At 40.3% G+C, this 21455-nt stretch overlaps 1 protein-coding gene and 1 long non-coding RNA gene across 14 annotated transcripts in view; both read right to left on the bottom strand.

Moving 5' to 3' along the window:
• LOC108900242 (hemicentin-1) overlaps window positions 1-20818 on the bottom strand; it is a 61005-nt gene extending 40187 nt beyond the window's left edge. For 3 of the 13 annotated variants that reach the window (XM_051068405.1, XM_018701217.2, XM_051068406.1), the window contains exons 1-10: window positions 20562-20814; window positions 19802-20116; window positions 18697-18963; window positions 18255-18554; window positions 9347-9664; window positions 8775-9041; window positions 8315-8617; window positions 4532-4849; window positions 4162-4428; window positions 3558-3866 (exon numbers count right to left, since the gene is read on the bottom strand). In XM_051068405.1, the coding sequence (XP_050924362.1) occupies window positions 3558-3866; window positions 4162-4428; window positions 4532-4849; window positions 8315-8617; window positions 8775-9041; window positions 9347-9664; window positions 18255-18554; window positions 18697-18963; window positions 19802-20116; window positions 20562-20628 (2731 nt within the window). In that variant the 5' untranslated portion in view covers window positions 20629-20814. Of the gene's footprint in view, window positions 1-80; window positions 384-3557; window positions 3867-4161; window positions 4429-4531; window positions 4850-8314; window positions 8618-8774; window positions 9042-9346; window positions 9665-13814; window positions 14082-14167; window positions 14483-18254; window positions 18555-18696; window positions 18964-19801; window positions 20117-20561 lie in introns of all 13 variants that reach the window. The other 10 variants (XM_051068413.1, XM_051068416.1, XM_051068415.1 and 7 more) reach the window with 6 other exon arrangements.
• LOC127140500 (uncharacterized) lies at window positions 1142-2087 on the bottom strand. The gene is made up of 3 exons (XR_007810989.1): window positions 2028-2087; window positions 1337-1435; window positions 1142-1226 (listed from the first exon to the last, which is right to left on the bottom strand). It is a non-coding gene; the product is annotated as an uncharacterized LOC127140500 (long non-coding RNA).
• Window positions 20819-21455: the final 637 nt, after the last annotated feature.

Raw genomic sequence — 21455 nt, 5'->3', positions numbered from 1 at the left:
TTGCAGCTCATACAGATATTACAGATAATAACAGTAGTTGCTCATATAGACTAAGAGTTCCTAACTTAATGCTGCCTCACCTTGACTTTTCTCTCTCCTCAGAAAGGTGTTGGTTATCAGAGTCTCCTCAGCATCACTGACTTCACAGCTGTATATTCCCTCATGATGTGAAGATAAGTCCTGTAGCATGAGGCTGCCTGACTCTGACACACCCTTCACCTGCTGCCTCCACTCCTCTGACACTGTGTAGCTGATGTCAGCTCTGCTCTGGTTCAGGATGATCTGACTGTGGTTGAATCTCCAGGTGAGACTGAAGCCTGTTATTGAGGTGATTGAGTCAGGGCAGGAGATTGTTGTTTCAGAGTCTGAAACACTGATAGAAGCTGAAATGATACGACACATTAAAATGAAAAAAAAGTGTGAAGGCACTTTCCAGTGATTTTTTTTTCACATTATCAGAATAATTCAATATGAACATTGTTGACATTTTGAACATTTCATAGCAGCTGGATTTAAAGTTCCAGAGTGACTGTACGTATCCTTAAAAACACTTACTTGTTTTAAACAAAGTGACTCTCCTGCTGTTGCTGTGAGTGCTGATGGTGCAGATGTAGATCAGATCAGTTTCACTGTCTGAAAGTATCAGAGAACTACTGATGTTGTAGAGCTGCTGCTCAGTCTGCTGGATACTGGTTTGGTTCTGGAGGTTCAGGTTGGATGGAGGTCTGGTGGACCAGGTGAGATCAGGTTCAGGGTAGATCCCCTCTGAGCTGCAGATGATCCTGTTTCCTACCTGCTCCATGTTGACTTTACTGACTGGAGCTGCAAGAAAAGAGGATGTTGATGCTGCATGTGGATAACTAATCACTAATTAATGTCTTTGTGTATTTCCTGTGTGTCTCTCATACCGTCCACTCTCAGGTTGATTAAATAAAGCTCGGGTTTGCCGTTGGTTTTGGTGTAGCATCTGTATCTGCCCTGGTCCTGAACCTCCACCCCTGTCAGCTGGAGTGAGGCGTTTCCTCTGGAGATCTGGTCCTTGAACAGAGATGTTCTGTTTCTGAAGTTCTGGTTCTGGAATCCAAGCTGGTCTTTGTTGCTGTAGAAGACATGGACAAGAAGGTTTCCTGCTGTCTCCTGAGTCCAGATGATGACTGGATCAGCTCCGCTCTGGAAGCTGCACGGTAAGATGCAGCTCTCCATGAAAACACAGGACACCTCAGTGTCTGCAACACATCAGGTAAAGAGCTTGATGAAACATTGAATGCAGCAGCTCCAGTTTGAACATCATTTCTATCCTGACTGAATAAGATCAGACAGTGAACGCCTCACTCACCTTCTCCGAAGAGAGTTAACATCCACTGAAAGGTCATGACCTCCAACAACAGGGTGAACTGGTCCCTGGTCATCCTCCTGTTAGACTTCCTGTGTAGCTCTGCACTAAGAGACATGAGCATGTGGAGTTTACAGCTCAGCTTAATCAGGTTGTTTATCTGCACACTATGATTTTTCTGTTTCCTGAAAGGAGCTGCAGCCTCGCCTGCACCAGTGTCAGTCTTATTACCTGTTAATTCACACAGTGATCTTTATAATAACCACCCACACAGTGAAATGACTGAATTGTGGTGGAAAGTTACTGCGTACAGTTACTGCTGTACACACATCAGTTTGACAGCTTTAGTTACTTTTCTGATTCAGACTATTCATGTAAAATATAATCAACAACTACAAGTTCTTACTGTGACGTTAATAATCGTGCTCTGTGTGAAACTCATTAGTCTGACATGCGAGTTAATTACACACACAGAAGTCCTCTGTCTAGTTGGTCTCTAACCCTCCCTCGTCTCCAGCAGGACCTCACCTCCCCTCTGAACAACATCCTCACTGACAGAAGCTCAACTTAACGTCAACACGTATCAACAGTTAGAACATGATGAGCTGCTGAAGAATAAATCAACTGGACCTAGAATTAATATCAATATTAAACAGAGGTGAACGTCATATTTCTATTCTGTTTGGACACATACCTGATGTCTTCCTCAAAGTGACTGCTCACACTGAGTGTGTGTGGTGTGTTCACAGCTCGCTGCTGCTGCAGCAGGAAACCAGATCCTGACCTGATATTTAAGGTTGTGACTTTACTTTTTATATATATATTTACCAGCAGCCAGGGCAGGTCTATCTGTGCATTAATCAGGTTATACAATAAGTAGTTGATTTGTCAGTTTGGTTGAAAGGAGCTGCAGCCACAGCTGAAACAACAGACTGTGTCAATCAGCACTTTTCTTTAAAACACAGAGAAGTGAACAACAGGAACTTTAAAGTTTATTAAAAAAGAGACAAAACAAAACAGCCTTTCACTGTAAACTGAGGACAGATTCATAGTGTGGCCAATAAATAAATAAAAAACATGAAAACTAGAGTTTAAATTACAACAACACAACACAGACAGTAAACTACACTGCACAGTAAACTCACAGGCTAGCTGTGTTTGAGATGCAGGTTGATTGTGAAACATGTGACTGCTGCCAAAAACTACAGGAGCTCGATTTTAAGTAAACATCTGAACAGACGAAAGGAAAAGAGGATTAGTGTTTGTTTAAGTGTTCACTGTGGTTAGAAACGATGCTAAACTGAAACAGCAGCAGCAACTCTTCATGAACTCTGCTGCTAATGCAACATTTACATTATTTTAGTGAATTCATTTGTGGAGTTTCCTTCCTTTTTTTAGAGGAGAGACAAATCCTGCAGCTTCTGTCTCTTCATCAGTTTGTCGAGTCACATTTATGTTAAAGTAAATGGCTGCACAGTTCAGTCCATGGTTGCTGAGTAAACTGGAAACAGGGATGTAGAATGAGGTGCCTCAGGTCAGCTCAGTGTGACTGTAGATGAGCATTTCACCATCACGATGAGACACTGATTTATTTCTGTCCTCTCTCTCTCCACGATCCATTTCTCTGTGAACAAAGTGAAAGAAAATCACCATCAAAAAAGTTTAGCAAACAATCAAGACAAAACAATTTATTCTCCGTCAGTGAAAAGAGGAAGTTCTGCTGAAAATGAATTTCAACATGCTCTATAAAAAGACTAACAAGAGGAAACTGGTTATAAACTGTAGTTGATTCAGTGCAGCAGTTCATTTCTAACACAGAAAATTTACTTACATTATGTTTCTATCATTGTTTGACTTTCTCCTGTTGTTTCCCTTTTGACCTGAGAGAAAAAAAAACATCATCATCAACACAAACAACAAGAAATGAATTAAAAAGTGTCAACATGTTATTTTACCTGTTTTCTTTTTACAGCACAGCAGCACCAGGAAAACTACTGCTGCTGCTGCTACGACCAAAATGGTCCCAACCATCACTCCACCTATAATGGCTCCAACATTGGTTGAATCCTCTGAAACAGAAAGAGAGTGAGTGAGTTGAAGTGTCCCTGAATGCATCATGATGGTGTTTTCTGATGTTTGGATGTTTGCAGCTCATACAGATATTACAGATAATAACAGTAGTTGCTCATATAGACTAAGAGTTCCTAACTTAATGCTGCCTCACCTTGACTTTTCTCTCTCCTCAGAAAGGTGTTGGTTATCAGAGTCTCCTCAGCATCACTGACTTCACAGCTGTATATTCCCTCATGATGTGAAGATAAGTCCTGTAGCATGAGGCTGCCTGACTCTGACACACCCTTCACCTGCTGCCTCCACTCCTCTGACACTGTGTAGCTGATGTCAGCTCTGCTCTGGTTCAGGATGATCTGACTGTGGTTGAATCTCCAGGTGAGACTGAAGCCTGTTATTGAGGTGATTGAGTCAGGGCAGGAGATTGTTGTTTCTGGGTTGGACCCATTTATAAAAGTGAAAACTGAAATGAAACATGACATTATTACATATACATTGACTGGCTGAGATGGAGCAAATGTTCAGGGCTGCCACCAAACGTTATTATTATTATTATTATTATTATTATTATCTAAACTTGTTTTTAAAAAAGTTACAACTTGAAACAATATGTCCAACTAAATGTCAAAAACACCAAATGTTGTTGTTTAGAGAAAGAGTATAGCAGAGACAAATGTTCAGATTTAAGAAGATGGAAATGCATCACATTCATACAGTTCTTGAGAAAAAGCACTTAGTTACTTTCTACCACTACTTACTTGTTTTAAACAAAGTGACTCTCCTGCTGTTGCTGTGAGTGCTGATGGTGCAGATGTAGCTCAGATCAGTTTCACTGTCTGAAAGTATCAGAGAACTACTGATGTTGTAGAGCTGCTGCTCAGTCTGCTGGATGCTGGTTTGGTTCTGGAGGTTCAGGTTGGATGGAGGTCTGGTGGACCAGGTGAGATCAGGTTCAGGGTAGATCCCCTCTGAGCTGCAGATGATCCTGTTTCCTACCTGCTCCATGTTGACTTTACTGACTGGAGCTGGATGAATTCACAAATAATTTTAGGTAAAAAATGAATTTTTACTTCAGCAATTTGACAAAAGAGTTAATGTCTTTGTGTATTTCCTGTGTGTCTCTCATACCGTCCACTCTCAGGTTGATCAATGAATCCTCGCTTCCTCTGTTGGTGCTGGTGTGACACTTGTATATATCTTCGTCCTGAACCTCCACCCCTGTCAGCTGGAGTGAGGCGTTTCCTCTGGAGATCTGGTCCTTGAACAGTGATGTTCTGCCTCTGAAGTACTGGTCCTGGAGTCCAAGCTGGTCTTGGTTGCTGTAGTAGGAGTGGACATAAGGGTTTCCTGCTGTCTCCTGAATCCAGTGGATGACTGGATCAGCTCCGCTCTGGAAGCTGCACGGTAAGATGCAGCTCTCCATGAAAACACAGGACACCTCAGTGTCTGCAACACATCAGATAAACCTGTTGAACCTGCATCAACATTAAGGCACTGACATCAACAGCTGTTACAGAGCAGTATTGTGATTCCTTCTCTTTTAGCTCTGTTTTTGGTCTCCACCACCTCCTGAGATGGTAAACACTCCTAAACATTCCTTCTGCTGGTTTAAAGTTTGGGTGAAGGAAGGTGTTTTTAGTTTTTATACGTAGTTTTAAAAAGGATGTTGTGAGCTTCTAGTTGCTTCACAGTGTTTTGGGTGTAACAGTGTTTGAAAGAATATTACACACAGTTTGGAGAGGTGTCAGTTTACAGGACTTGTACAGGACTTGATGGGATCATATTGTGTTTTCCTTTCTGTTTTATTAAGCACGGCTCACCCTTGTTTGTCATACATGGAGTATTTCCCACACTTTCCCACAGTCCATCAGCTCAGCTTGATCAATAACTGATGACTGTAGAAACCAAATTTCATCTCAGTTTATTACAACAAAGTTGGACTGACCGGTTGGTTTTTCTAGAAGCTCCTGCTTGATGTTTAACCTCTTATGGGTTTTATTTTGAGTTTCTTGTTATAATGGAACTGAGTCAATATTAGTTCTGTGGTCATGGCAGCAGCAGCATCACCTGCTGCAGTGAACGCCTCACTCACCTCCTCTGGAGAAAGTTAACGTCCTCAGAAAGATCACAGCCACCAAACACAGCTCACAGTTGATCACAGTCATCCTCCTCATAAACTTCATGTGCAGATCTGTGCCGGAAAGAAAAAGAGGAAGTTTGAATATGGAAATTATGGTTAGGCCATCTGTTTTTTATCTGACTGCTTCAGTCTGTTAGTGCATGTAAACCATGTTATTTACCTTCAGGGTTGCCAGGTGCTGCTTTCCAACGGAACAGATCCCTGTATAAAGAAGGAACTGAACAAACAGTATTTTTATAGCCCTTCTTCAGTGTGTCCCCATTAATATATTATACTGCAGTACAGTGGAAAGTACCTTTCTTACTAAGTACTATATGTACTGTTTTGAGGTCCTTGTACTTTGTTTAATTTCATTTCATGCTACTTTATATTTTATACTTTACATTTATCTGACAGCTTTAGTTACTTTGCTGATTCAGACGATTAAAGTAAAATATCATCAACTAATATATGATGATGATTTATATATTAAACAGCAGGAAGTAACCAGCTTCAACATTAAACTGATTAATACATCAATGATTAATATACATTACATTATATATTAGATATAAACTGTGAAATAGCGAAATAATGAGTACTCACTGTGAGGTTTGAGGATTTGATCCGTCTCCTCTCACGGAGCAAAAACACTGGAAATGTATAAAGTGACAGCAGAGCAGAGTCCAGACTTTTTGGTTTCACAGTACAATTCTTCTTCATGTTGATGAATGTGATTGAATCATTTCACCTTCAAACACAGAGCAGGAAGAGCAGAGAGGAGGTTTCCAGATGTAAAAAGTCTAAAGACTAAAAGATGAAAGTTGATGAAAAGGAATCAAACAGTTGATTTAGACGACAATAAACTAAAGTTGTGTGTAAAGAAAGATGGTGTGAAATAAGTGAGTGAAGCTGCTCTGTTAGAAAATGCAGTTTATCCTCCAAACCTTTGTCCATCAGTCACAAACAGCCCAGGGACGGTGCTGGCAGTCAATGGAAGAGCTGTCCTCCAACATTAAAACAAGTCAGTCAGTCCTCACTCTCCTCCACACACCTGACACTGATAGGACAGGTGTGTTTTACAGTCTGAGAAAACTACTTTGCATATTCTGTAAGAGGTTTTCCAATCCTCAAAGACTGGTAAGGTTACAGTGCCCTCTGCTGGACAGACACTGAAAACACAAGTCAGAGCTCAGAGAGGAAAAATACCATAAAACGTCAGTGAGTATTTGTGTTGCCTCATTAAATCCAACATGATGTAACAGACATGAGATTAACAGAGAACCTAAAGCAGTGTTTCATGATGTCTCTGCTGTGTCAGCATGAAGCCTTATGGTTGTATTTAGTCCGACTCTGTGGCTGTTTTCACTCTTTAATCCCACAATAAGAAAAAGGTTCACGTCATTTTCACTGAACTTCATCTTTGGTGTCACAGAACTGTAACATATATTCACAAAAATACAATAATACAGAGTTTAATTTTAAAATCTTTTCCTCTAAAATACCCAATGGTCTCTCTCTTGTTCTCAAAAACAAAAAACAACAAATATACAAATATAATTCTGAACTGTTGATGGTTTTAAATTCACATAAACACACACACACAGTGAAGCATTATTCCATCCAGCACCTCTGCAGGTCCACTCAGCAGTGAACAGATCTGACAACCCCACCATGAAAACTGTGTCTGTGTTTGAGATGCAGGTTGATTGTGAAACTTGTGACTGCTGCCAAAAACTACAAGAGCTGAGTAACGGAGTGTATGTCTGAACAGGCGGCGGAAGGAAAAGAGAAACGGTGTTTGTTTAAATGTTCACTGTGGTTAGAAACAACCAAAACAGCAGCAGGAAAGTAGCTGTGAATGTTTTTACACCTTCATTGGTTTGTTTCAGCACCACATAAATAAATGACTGAAGTAGACGTCTGTTTATCTGACTTTTTACAGACGGACCAGAGCTGCCTCTGTTCCTTCAGTGTCGGAGTTAAACGTCTGTGAGGTAGGACAGGAACCACACGATGAACTTCATGAGCTGGAGTCTGTCTCTTCCAAAGAAAAAAAAATCCCTGCAAAATGTGTCCACCAGATGGCTCCAAAACAAACTGAAGGTCACTTGGTGTTTCCTCCACAGCACCTGAACGCATCAGAGGATCAGTTAATCCTTCCATCAGGTAGAGGGTCTTCTTTATTCCGACGTTCTTTCAGTTCTCTTCCAATGAAAATAAAATAAAATAATATTTGTCATCAAAAACACATCAAAATAAAATCAAAACAATGCCTTGTTATTTCTTCTTCAGTATAATAAAGAACTAATGCAGAGTGAAATAAACCATGACAGAAATCCTGATTCCTTCAGTAGATTTTCTGTGTCATTGAGTGAGTTTGATGTTTTCATCTCCATATGACATGAACGTCTCCATGTTCATACTCATTTAATACAGTCACAGCTCAGGACTGCATATGAGGCATCATGTTTGTGGGCTGTTCGCACGTCTGTACGAACATCTGTCAATACCATTTGTAGTTTTACTTTTTACAGCACAGCACCAGGACAACTACTGCTGCTGCTGCTGCTGCTACTACGACCAAAATGGCTCCAACCACTCCACCTATAATGGCTCCAACATTGGTTGAATCCTCTGAAACAGAAAGAGAGTGAGTGAGTTGAAGTGTCCCTGAATGCATCATGATGGTGTTTTCTGATGTTTGGATGTTTGCAGCTCATACAGATATTACAGATAATAACAGTAGTTGCTCATATAGACTAAGAGTTCCTAACTTAATGCTGCCTCACCTTGACTTTTCTCTCTCCTCAGAAAGGTGTTGGTTATCAGAGTCTCCTCAGCATCACTGACTTCACAGCTGTATATTCCCTCATGATGTGAAGATAAGTCCTGTAGCATGAGGCTGCCTGACTCTGACACACCCTTCACCTGCTGCCTCCACTCCTCTGACACTGTGTAGCTGATGTCAGCTCTGCTCTGGTTCAGGATGATCTGACTGTGGTTGAATCTCCAGGTGAGACTGAAGCCTGTTATTGAGGTGATTGAGTCAGGGCAGGAGATTGTTGTTTCTGGGTTGGACCCATTTATAAAAGCTGAAATGATAGAACACAAAAACACAAACATGAAAAAAGTAAAGTTTTTTTTTTCCAGATTCTAATAAGAATCACACCTGGCAAACCTTGGATCATTGTAACATAGCCTGGTCTGTCTGCTCAGGCAGCAGATAATAAATCACTTTCCACTACTTACTTGTTTTAAACAAAGTGACTCTCCTCCAGTTTTTTCGAGTGCTGATGGTGCAGATGTAGCTCAGATCAGTTTCACTGTCTGAAAGTATCAGAGAACTACTGATGTTGTAGAGCTGCTGCTCAGTCTGCTGGATGCTGGTTTGGTTCTGGAGGTTCAGGTTGGATGGAGGTCTGGTGGACCAGGTGAGATCAGGTTCAGGGTAGATCCCCTCTGAGCTGCAGATGATCCTGTTTCCTACCTGCTCCATGTTGACTTTACTGACTGGAGCTGCAGAAGAAAAGAAGTGGTGTTGAAGTGGTGTTGTGTGTGTTCACAGTTAACTGTGGGTTTTTCAGTGTTTTACATGAATTATTTAAAGGAAATTATGTTATGATCAAATATGTGTAAATGTATATATTCATGAAGTTGATACAGAACTGAAGTTTATGTGTCACTGTGACAGCACAGTGCAGGTTCCTGTGTGTTAATGTGAGAGGGTTAAATAACAAAAACACCTGTATAATTCAACAACATTACAAACTGCTGCATCTGTTTGAATCAACACACAACTATCTCCTGTGTGTCTCTCATACCGTCCACCCTCAGGTTGATCAATGACTCCTTGTTTTCTCCCATGGTGCTGGTGAAGCATCTGTATCTGTCCTGGTCCTGAACCTCCACCCCTGTCAGCTGGAGTGAGGCGTTTCCTCTGGAGATCTGGTCCTTGAACAGTGATGTTCTGCCTCTGAAGCGCTGGTGCTGGAGTCCGAGCTGGTCTTGGTTGCTGTAGTAGGAGTGGGCATGAGGGTCTCCTGCTGTCACCAGAATCCAGTGGATGATTGTCTCAGCTCCGCTCTGGAAGCTGCACGGTAAGATGCAGCTCTCCATGAAAACACAGGACACCTCAGTGTCTGCAACACATCAGGTAAAGAGACACTGATCAGTATTTAAAGTTTTACCTGATATTTAGAGATGAGTCTTAATTTTCCTGTGCAGTAGCAGACAGAGCTCTACTCACTGTGACTTAGGGAAATACATGCAAACAGACAAAACACAAACAAATTAAGAAGAGAGACAAAACCACAACCTCTTTTCACTCATTACTTTTCCTCCATGAGAGACTTCTGTTGCTGCTGCATTTTGCTCTGAGTAACAAAGAAGTGTTATCACCAGGAAATTCACACCCAAACCTTTGACAGCTGCAGGTTGAACTACAGCCTCTGCCTCATCATTCATACTGATCAGCTGCTGGAAACTGAAAGTGTTTCTCCGGTTACTGTGTGTGTGGGTGAGACTGTGAATGTCTCCTGACTGGATCTACTGGTTACAGTTTAATATGTGAAGTATTTAACCTGACAGATGATCTGGTGAAGAATCTGTCTTCACTACTCACTACCTTTTTCTTTTTGTAGGTATTAGATTGTGAACACTGTTCAAACCAACACAACTTTATTTGAAACCTGTCGGGATGAATTTTGGGTGAGTGCCTGAAACTATGCACACGACACAGGTCATCCAGATTATTTCCATTTGACTCCATGGTTTCCATCATGTAAATTAGAAGTCGTCAGTTTGAGGAAACACGTCTCTCCAACTGAATCCTTTCGATAAATTATCCATAAACCCACGGAACAAAACAGGAAACAATATCATAACATCAATAAAACACATAAAAACTGAGGAACTCTGGTCTCCATATTCAGCAGTTTATCAGCATGCAGTTTCCTTTTAAAGTCCGCTGGTTATCAGTGGCAGAAACAAACATTTCCACTCTAATAAGCAGCGATTGTACTCTACAGTACACAAGGTTTTTTTAGCAAATATAAACAAACTGTGATTAACGGGCAGTGAACGCCTCACTCACCTCCTCTGGTAAAAGTCAGCAGAAAGGTTAGGACCAGACAAAACACTGGAAACTTGAACACAGCCATCACCATCCTCTGGTTACATTCCCTCAGTCAGTACTGTGGTGGAATTAAAGTGTTGCCAGGCTGGAGAACCAGGCTGGAGAACCAGTCTGACCACACACAGTCTGACTGAATCTGAGCAGCTGGAGGGCTGCTGGGTAATGCCAGGTTCTCATTTGCTGCTAAAATAATCAGTGCTGTGCTTCAGTAAAAGTCCCCAAACAGTGGAAGTGCTTGTGGCAAAAAGCCAAATCAGTTTTACATCCCTCCTTAAATTCCAGTGATTTAACAATAACTATTAAAACTGTCAGCAAGTCACTAGAATCAGGAGCAAAGACAGACATTGTTCTTGGACTCCAGTCTGGGCAGAGGAGGGCGGTGACTTCCTACTGGAATGTGAACACAATTAGGGGAAATTAAACCTGGAGATCTGCTGATACGTAAGAATTACAGGAGTAAAATTTTACTATTTCCCAAGACTTCCACCTCCTCCTCAGCATCAATTTTTAAAGCAAAACAGAAAGTTTGAAACAACTGTTATTGTTTGATCAAAATAACTGTTTACATAAGAAGAAGAGTCATATCAGTATCAGATGTAACAGACAATCAGAATTATAACAGTGCAGTGTCCTTCAAATTAGCTGCTTTTACAATGTGAACATGCTGATGGAGGAAGCAGTCAGTATTTCACTGGTAACTGTAATAATAAATTTTGAGCAGCATGATAAACTCACAAAAAATACAACATACAGATATTGAATTACTGAAAAGTTATTTCAGTGCTCAGTAAACTGGTACAAACAGATGTAAAGTGCTTCTACACTTGTGCCACTTGTGCTTGTGTACCACAAGGTAGTGCAAGTAGTCATGTACACAAGCTGCAGTATGAGGATGTTGAGTCAGAGAAACCTTTACAGTCTCCACACATTACTGTAACAGATCATTTAATCCTTTGGTGGAGAGGATATGAATTTGTGTTCACAGTCATTAAATACAGTCACACCTCAGCACAGAGTGATCTGAGTCTGTAGATTTCCATCAGTAAAGAGGAGAAGTTCTGACAGAAATAAACCGTCACAGCAGAGTTTAATAAGTTTCATGTTTTTAGCTCAGACAGCACTTCATTTCTACCTAGAACTGAACTAGAAAAGTTTGAATTAAGTATATACTATGCTCAAGAAAAAGACTGGGACGAATGAAAATTACATGTGACAGTTGCGAATAGCTTCTTAACAAAATTCTTCTTTAACATGTGAACTTAGGTACTCCCGTTCACTTAATCACTCAATCAACACTTTCTTAGTATTATTATTTCCTGTTGTTTCATTCAAAGTTGCAAAGAAAACTAAAGAGTAAAAGATGAAAGTTGAAAGTTGAATGACTGATGAGGTTAGAGCGCTCTCTGCTGGACAGACACTGAAAACACAAGTCAGAGCTCAGAGAGAAATTTCATTTACAGATTATTAAGAACAAACTAGAGGGAAAATACCACTAAATGAATTAAGTAAGTATTTGTGTTGCCTCATTAAATCATAATAATAAAAATTATGTAACAGACATGAGATTAACAGAGAACCTAAGAACTGTAACATGTAGGTCCCCTGTATTCACAACAATATACAGATATTGAATCATTTAAATACTGAGTTGTTTCTCTTCCAGTGTACCTACATTTAACCACCAGTAAGAACAAAAAGTCTTTGTCAGACCTTGAATGGTGACCGATTCTTAGAACAAATGTACACAGTAAATTGAGAATTGGGGGCAGAAAAACAAATATACAAAAGTAATTATGAACTGTTGGCTACTTTAAAGGGATTGTAATTGTTAAATGGGAAAAAAAACAACAACTTTGCCACAAAAATAACTGCTAAAATAACTAACTAAAATGTACAAAAATTCAAACACAGTAAATTATACTACATAAATTGTTATGCTCTGGTTGTGCAAGTTAGCATCGATATTAAATGTCTGTACAGTTATATCAGTGGTTGATGAGTAACCTTGAAAAAAGGGATGTAGTATGACGTGCCCCTACATGCGTGCTGGTGTATCAACATTCATCCATAGTCGACAGGTTCATTCATCTTCAGCTGTTTCCTTTTCTTGTCCATATTGACCTGAATGTCTCAGTGTTCACAGCCATTTAATACAGTCTCAGCTCAGTACTGCACAGAGTGATCAGAGTCTGCATATAAGTGAAGCAGTGGACCGTAGATCACCATTTTAGGAATCTGAAGAAACATTGATTTTTCCATATGTTCTGTATGGTCCATTTCCCTGCAAACAAAGTGAAATAAAATTCAGCATCAGAAACATAAAAAGATAAAATTCAAAACAATCTTTTATTTATTCTTCGTCAGTAAAAAGTCAAACTTCTGCCAACAGAAATTTGTTTCATTGTGTTAAACTACTTGTACTAGATTTGAGCTGAGGGGAAATGTTTAATTAATTAAATGAATTCTATATCATGTTCTAGAGGAAGAGTGACTTTGGCAAATTGGCAAATTAGACATGGCACTCAGCAAATAGTTTCTACTGACAACAATATTCTCCTTTAACATGTCAACTGTAGTTCACACAGTGCAGTTCATTTCTAATCCAGAAGATTTACTTACGTTTGTATTTCATCATCTTTTGACTCTCTCCTGTTGGTTCTCTGTCGACCTGAGAGAAGAAACATCATCATCAATACAAAGAACAAGAAATGAATTAAAAAGTTTAGACAGAATGTTATTTTACCTCTTTTCTTTTTACAGTGCAGCACCAGGAAAACTACTGCTACTGCTGCTACAGAAATGGTCCCAACCATCACTCCACCTATAATGGCTCCAACATTGGTTGAATCCTCTGAAACAGAAAGAGAGTGAGTGAGTTGAAGTGTCCCTGAATGCATCATGATGGTGTTTTCTGATGTTTGGATGTTTGCAGCTCATACAGATATTACAGATAATAACAGTAGTTGCTCATATAGACTAAGAGTTCCTAACTTAATGCTGCCTCACCTTGACTTTTCTCTCTCCTCAGAAAGGTGTTGGTTATCAGAGTCTCCTCAGCATCACTGACTTCACAGCTGTATATTCCCTCATGATTTACTTGCCTGATCCACCACATTCATTTAATAAAGTTCCAGAGTCTTTTTAAAAACACTTACTTGGTTTAAACAAAGTGACTCTCCTGCTGTTGCTGCGAGTGCTGATGGTGCAGATGTAGATCAGATCAGTTTCACTGTCTGAAAGTATCAGAGAACTACTGATGTTGTAGAGCTGCTGCTCAGTCTGCTGGATGCTGGTTTGGTTCTGGAGGGTCAGGTTGGATGGAGGTCTGGTGGACCAGGTGAGATCAGGTTTAGGGTAGATCCCCTCTGAGCTGCAGATGATCCTGTTTCCTACCTGCTCCATGTTGACTTTACTGACTGGAGCTGCAAGAAAAGAGGATGTTGATGCTGCATGTGGATAACTAATCACTAATTAATGTCTTTGTGTATTTCCTGTGTGTCTCTCATACCGTCCACCCTCAGGTTGATCAATGAATCCTTGTTTCCTCCCATGGTGCTGGTGTAGCATCTGTATTTGCCCTGGTCCTGAACCTCCACCCCTGTCAGCTGGAGTGAGGCGTTTCCTCTGGAGATCTGGTCCTTGAACAGTGATGTTCTGCCTCTGAAGTACTGGTTCTGGTGTCTGAGCTGGTCTTGGTTGAAGTAGAAGGAGTGGACAGGAATGTTTCCTGCTACAAGAACCCAGTGGATGACTGGATCAGCTCTGCTCTGGAAGCTGCACGGTAAGATGCAGCTCTCCATGAAAACACAGGACACCTCAGTGTCTGCAACACATCAGGTAAAGAGACACTGATCATAGTTCATTTCAGGGAAAAGTGCAGCTGAATCTGAGTTTTTAAAGACCTGATTGTTAATGTTTGCGATCATATTTATCCTCACTTACAGTTTTACCTGTTATTTGAAATCTTGCATCAGACCTGCTTCATATTTTTTTTCTAATCTTAGTCCCTATATTCACAATAAATAACAAAATCTGTTGTATTTAGTATTTATACACAACCAAGAATCCTCAGTAAAATCAGATCTGTAAAAATACATTTTTTTTGAAGTGTTTCTCAAAATAACAAGGTATGGTCCTTGTAAACCTGCGAAACTTCAAACCTACTCACTGTGACTTAGGGAAATACATGCAAACAGACAAAATTCTTTCCTTCATGAAAGATTTTTATTTCTGTTGCTGCTGGCTGGAGAACCAGTCTGACCACATACAGTCTGACTGAATCTGAGCAGCTGGAGGGCTGCTGGGTAATGCCAGGTTCTCATTTGCTGCTAAAATAATCAGTGACAATAATCAGGACTGCTCTAACACTCTTGACTCCAGTCATCCTTTCATTAGAAAAAAGAAAACAAACAGTGGAAATCAGTTTTACATCCCTGGGTGTGTCCTTAAATTCCAGTAATTTAACAATAATTATTAAAACTGTCAGCAAGTCACTAGAATCAGGAGCAAAGACAGACATTGTTCTTGGACTCCAGTCTGGGCAGAGGGCGGTGACCTCCTACTGGAATGTGAACACAATTAGGGGAAATTAAACCTGGAGATCTGCTGATACGTAGGAATTACAGGAGTAAAATTCTACTACACTCACAAGCTGCATTCAGCTTCAGTCTGAGAGGGAAGATTCATGTTTTGACCAGATGATGGTGCCAGATTAAAAGTAAAGACATGTGGTGCATGTAGATACCTCTGTGGATAAATGAGCTCCAAGTCAAAAAGTTCATATATTAGTATTCAACCTCTGGTCTGTACCACATTTAATGGCCCTCCATGCAACAGTTGTTTGTTGAAGAAGAACCAGAGAGTCGTAGAGTTGATGACGTGTGATTCTCTCTTTGAAAAGTCTAGAGCAGGAAGTTCTCTGCTCTGCTTTTCTTCTTGTTCCTGATGAAGAACGATCAGTGTAAACACACAGAGGCTCAGAACTAAACACGAATGTCTGAACTAATCTTCATGTCAGCTGATTTTTCAGCCTCCCATCTACATGTCTATACTGAGAGTCATATGCCTAAAAATACCACAGCAAGCCCAAGTAATCTAATGGGCTGTGTTACACAAGAGTTATCCAGGACAAAAAGTGAAACCGAAAGAGGTTTGCTATCTTTAAGAAGTCATAACAGATAAGACCTCAGGTCAGCCTCAGTGTGGAGCAGATAGGAGATTTATTCTGTGGTGTCACGGCCATTTAACGCCTGAATACACAACTTGTTCTCATTAAAATGTTTACTAACAACCAGGCCTGTGTTATATACAGTATTGTGTTGAGCTGTGTGCTGTGCTGATTGGCTGTCAGGGCGTCAGATCCTCTGCGTTAGAAAATGAACACCTGGTGGTTGCTCCATGATCCCGCACTTCCTCACACCCTCCCTGAATCAGAGAAGTGTGACCCTGGTGTTACTGTGTGCAGTGTTTACCTCAGCTGACTGATCACACTGTTGTTCTGTTGCTCAGCTTCTTAAGCTTTTTATCCTCTCAGGAATTAAATTCTGAATGCATTAGAGCTCAGTATGAAAAGACATGAACACAGGTGTAAATAAATATATTTTTAATCAAATTAAATGTAAACAACAGAGCTTCATTTTGTGGTTGATTAATAAAAAAGTACTAATCTAAAACAGAGAAAACTGCCAGTTCACTTCGCTTCTTGTCACCAAACAGAATCCGTTCCTTCTGTTTATTCTTTCTGTTAATGCTGTCTGTGTTACTGTTCTCTCTGAAACCACTGCAGGATAAAACCTTTCATCCAGAGGATGTTTTCCCCAATACCCCACACTTTGTTCACGAGTAGTGCCTGTTGTTGTGATGTATCTGTGTCATAAGACTGTAGACATGTGACAGGATGTCAGCGCTCAGATGTTTCCATTTCCATGTTTGAGCCTCATAGTTCACATGATGAGTTCACTGTCCACTCGTCTGACTTTTTATAGACAAACCAGAGCTGCTTCTGTTCCAATCCTTCAGTGTCGGAGTTAAACGTCTGACTCTGATGGAACAACGTCATGAACTTCATGAGCTGGAGTCTGTCTCCTCAAAAAAAATATATCCATGCAGAGTACATTGTAGTGCAGAAACAGTTTAGTGCAGAGGATCAAGCTCAAAGTGCAAAATGTCCTTCATTAATCAGCCTGACGCATGTTTTCATCAAATGGCTCCAAAACACTGAACTGAGGGTTTTGTTCATTTGACTTCATGATAAAAAAGAGACAAAACAAAACAAAACTACACTGTAAACTTCCACCTCTCCAGCACTTTGATGGCTGTTTACAGCAGAAATAGTCAGACTGGGCAACTGTCAGTGAACACCCCAGTCAGAGACTCTTGATGAAATATTGACAAGAAAAAAGTCTAAAAAACAACAAACAACCACATGAAAAAAATAGAAAATAACAGAGGAAGAGACAGGATTGTCTTCTTTAAAATATCTGTTCCTCATGAACTGGAATCTGTCCAAAAAACCTGGTGCAAGTCACAGTGTAGTGTGGAAACAGTGCAAAGTGTAAAGTGTCCTTCATTAATCATTAATGGCTGAATAGGTCAAAACACTGAACTGAAGCTTTTGTTCATTTGGCTTCTTGATGTCAAAGTTACATCCACAGCCTCCACAGCACCTGAACGCATCAGAGGGTCAGTTAATCCTTCAGAGTCCAGTGGGGAGGTTTGTTCATCTTCAGCTTCTTGTCCATATGACATGAACGTCTCCATGTTCACACTCATTTAATACAGTCACAGCTCAGGTCCAGAGTGTGTGTTTCCATTAAGCAGAGTTTTCATTTTTCTGCCAACAAAATGAAATAAAGTCAATTATCAGAAATATACGAAGGTAAAATCAAAACAGTTCCTTATTTATTCTTCTTTATTATAAAGTGCAGTTTCTGTAGAGCAGAATAAACCATGACAGAAATCATGATCTGAAATCCAGTCGTCTGACACTCACACTGTGACTGAGATCATCTTTTTAGCTCAGACACCTCTTCATTTCTAAACACACTTTAACTGAGGAGGAAAGATTCACTCATTTATTCATTAAATCAATGACAACATGATCTAGAAAAAGAACCAATGACTTCATGACAACAATATTCTCCTTTAACTTCTATACTGTAGTTCACACAGTTCAGCAGCTCATTTCTAATAGAGAAGATTTACTTACTCTGGGTTTCATCATCTTTTGACTCTCTCCTGTTGTTTTCTTGTTGACTTGAGAGAAAAAACATCATCATCAATACAAACAATAAATAAATTAAATTAAAAAGTGTCGACAGAATGTTATTTTACCTTTTTTCTTTTTACAGCACAGCACCAGGAAAATTACTGCTGCTACTGCTACGACCAAAATGGCTCCAATCACTCCACCTCTAATGGCTCCAACATTGGTTGAAACCTCTGAAACAGAAAGAGAGTGAGTGAGTTGAAGTGTCCCTGAATGCATCATGATGGTGTTTTCTGATGTTTGGATGTTTGCAGCTCATACAGATATTACAGATAATAACAGTAGTTGCTCATATAGACTAAGAGTTCCTAACTTAATGCTGCCTCACCTTGACTTTTCTCTCTCCTCAGAAAGGTGTTGGTTATCAGAGTCTCCTCAGCATCACTGACTTCACAGCTGTATTTTCCCTCATGATGTGAAGATAAGTCCTGTAGCATGAGGCTGCCTGACTCTGACACACCCTTCACCTGCTGCCTCCACTCCTCTGACACTGTGTATTTTACATTAGCTCCTGACTTGGTCACGATGATCTGACTGTGGTTGAATCTCCAGACGAGGCCTGTTAGTGTTTTAGTCCTGGACTCAGTGCAGGGGATCGTTGTTTCAGAGTCAGATGTAGTTTTGGAAGCTGAAATGAAAAAAGGGATAAAATTATATTTTGATGTATTTCTGAACATTTTTGATTATCGTAATAACTTGTAGAGATTTATTTGTTCTTGGCGTGACAAAACTTTCAGCTGTCCAACTGAGTGCAGGTTGAAAACACTCACTTGGTTTAAACAAACTGACTCTCCTCCAGTTTTTTCGAGTGCTGATGGTGCAGATGTAGATCAGATCAGTTTCACTGTCTGAAAGTATCAGAGAACTACTGATGTTGTAGAGCTGCTGCTCAGTCTGCTGGATGCTGGTTTGGTTCTGGAGGTTCAGGTTGGATGGAGGTCTGGTGGACCAGGTGAGATCAGGTTTAGGGTAGATCCCCTCTGAGCTGCAGATGATCCTGTTTCCTACCTGCTCCATGTTGACTTTACTGACTGGAGCTGCAAGAAAAGAAAATTCACTTTATAGGACGTGTTTTTGAGGTGAGAAATGATGATGCTCAGTGCTCGTTGCTGTGTCTCTGTGGTACGTCTCCTTTGACCTGACAGTCAAACAGCAAACAAACTCCAGGAGGCTCCAGGACTAGAAAGTAAACTGCTAAATATTCTGTCAGTCCTTAAAATATATTAATTATTAAACTGAGGGAATTAAAATAGTTCAGAGTCCAGTACTTGAACCTTTGGACATGTGCTCACAGCCTGATCAATCAGTGCAGATCACTTTTATTACTTTTTATAGACACAGCGTAGAGTTTCTGAGCTGACTAAGGAGCAGTTAAAGAAAATATTCCAGCACTTTTTTCCACCCACGAACTGTGTTTTTGTCTCATATGCAGATGGAGCTCCTCTCAAACCTCAGACTGTTTTCACCTTCACAGTGTGGGCTGTGTTTTTTTTAGGTTTTCTTTGCAGTCAGCACACTTCCACTGTTGTTGGAGGTTTGTTGAGTTGATCTTGGCCTTGGGAATTATATCTTATCAGCCGGACGCCTGAGGGAGCTAACCAATAGCAGCGTGTGGAAAAAGAAACATGATAAAAATTCACGTGTTTACATATTTTGCAGCACCTACTGTGTATTCACACTGTAAACAACACACAGCTAGTGAATTTGGCTAGAGTTACTAGATATGCACGCATGCATGTTTTGCACACATATAATTAGCTCAGGCCTCACCAGACAACACCAAGCATCACTGAAAGTATCCTCACTTCATCTCCAGAATTAAAGACAACCCCAGATGAATTATTGCATTTTTTATCTCCTGTGTGTCTCTCATACCGTCCACTCTCAGGTTGATGAATGACTCCTTGTTTCTTCCAGTGGTGCTGGTGTAGCATTTATATCTGTCCTGGTCCTGAACCCCCACCCCTGTCAGCTGGAGTGAGGCGTTTCCTCTGGAGATCTGGTCCTTGAACAGTGATGTTCTGTTTCTGAAGTTCTGGTTCTGGTGTCCGAGCTGGTCTTTGTTGTAGTAGAAGGAGTGAACCTGAATGTTTTCTGCTACCTGAACCCAGTGGATGATTGTCTCAGCACCAGGATGGAAGTTGCACGGTAAGATGCAGCTCTCCGATAAAATACAGGACACCTCCACATCTGTGAATGAAGGAAAACAACAGAAGTGAAAAGGACACAGGTTAGGTTCTGGGATTGACTCACATGATTTAGTTTTTCTTTAAGAAGGAAATGTTAATGGATTAAAAGCGAAAGAATTCACATCCTGGAATGTGATCAAGCAAGTTTCCAGGACGGCCTCAGATGATTAGTCTTTCAGCATCAGAACAGATTCATTTTACTGCTTTTTACATTTTGGTGAAGAACAAAAAAAATCTTTTTCCATGTGAAGGAGCCCCCACCCCCCACCCCCACCCCCCATTAAATAAATACAGACACTTTAAAAGTAAAGTCGTACTCTTTCAAAATGAAAAGTAGCACAGCTCGGTTCACCTCCTGTGTGTTTACAATCTGAGAGTCTTGAAACATAACACAGAAACTATCTAAGTTTAAACAGCTGAATAAGGTCTTTGAACGCCTCACTTACCTGCTCTGATTAAAGTCCACAGAGACTTCAAGATCAGCAAAAACACTGAAAACTTGTCCGCAGCCATACTGTTAGTGAGTTTCCTCTGTGAGCTCTGAAAAGACTGTAAATCCACCTCAGGTATGACAGAGACACCGAGCCTGTTTGACTACATTCAGATTGAACGTGGCAGCTGAGAGGCTGTGCTAAGTTTAGGATCTCACTGAAAAAATAAAATGGCCGTGGATTGAAGATTAAAGGTTACCCTGTCATGGTCATATGTAGTCATTATCTCAGTCTCTAGAGCAGAGTCCACCCTATTCTTTGAGGCTGAAATTGACTGCCCTCCCTTTCCCTCTACCTTTCCCTCCCTTTCCCTCCCTTTACCTCTCCCTTCCTTCCTGAGTTTGGAGCTGCAGTGAACTCAGTGATCCCACACTTCACACTTCAAATGATAAATTCACAAGATAAATAAAGGTGTACTTTTACTTTAGCTAGTTCAAGTGAATTTAGCTGATTCCACTTTTTCTACTGGTGTGATTTAACATTTTTGTACTGGTACTTTTATTTGAGTAAAAGATCTGAGTATCGTAATGATATTATCTTTCTTCTAAGGAAACTCAGTGTATGGAGGGAGTGGAGGAAATAAATAATCACTTACTCATTTACCTGAACTGATTAAGATGTGAGGTATTTCTTTCCCTCCACCCAGAGACAGATAAGGTGAACTTGAGCCACTTAGTTTCACTGTTACCTGTTGCTATAGGTTTCTATTGATCTATTACTAACTTGTGATTAGTAACTAGGAGGCTGTGAGAGACTAACAACACCCAAGATCAAACAAATCTGCCTGAGTTAACATCTCAGTTTGATTTGTGATCAAAGGCATCAGTCTGGTCGTACTGCAAATCCCTA

The sequence above is a fragment of the Lates calcarifer genome, unplaced genomic scaffold (assembly GCF_001640805.2).
Source record: "Lates calcarifer isolate ASB-BC8 unplaced genomic scaffold, TLL_Latcal_v3 _unitig_4524_quiver_846, whole genome shotgun sequence".
Classification (NCBI taxonomy): Eukaryota; Metazoa; Chordata; class Actinopteri; family Centropomidae; genus Lates; species Lates calcarifer.
Note: the sequence above shows the minus strand (reverse complement) of the source record. Positions and strands in the feature narration are given on the sequence as shown.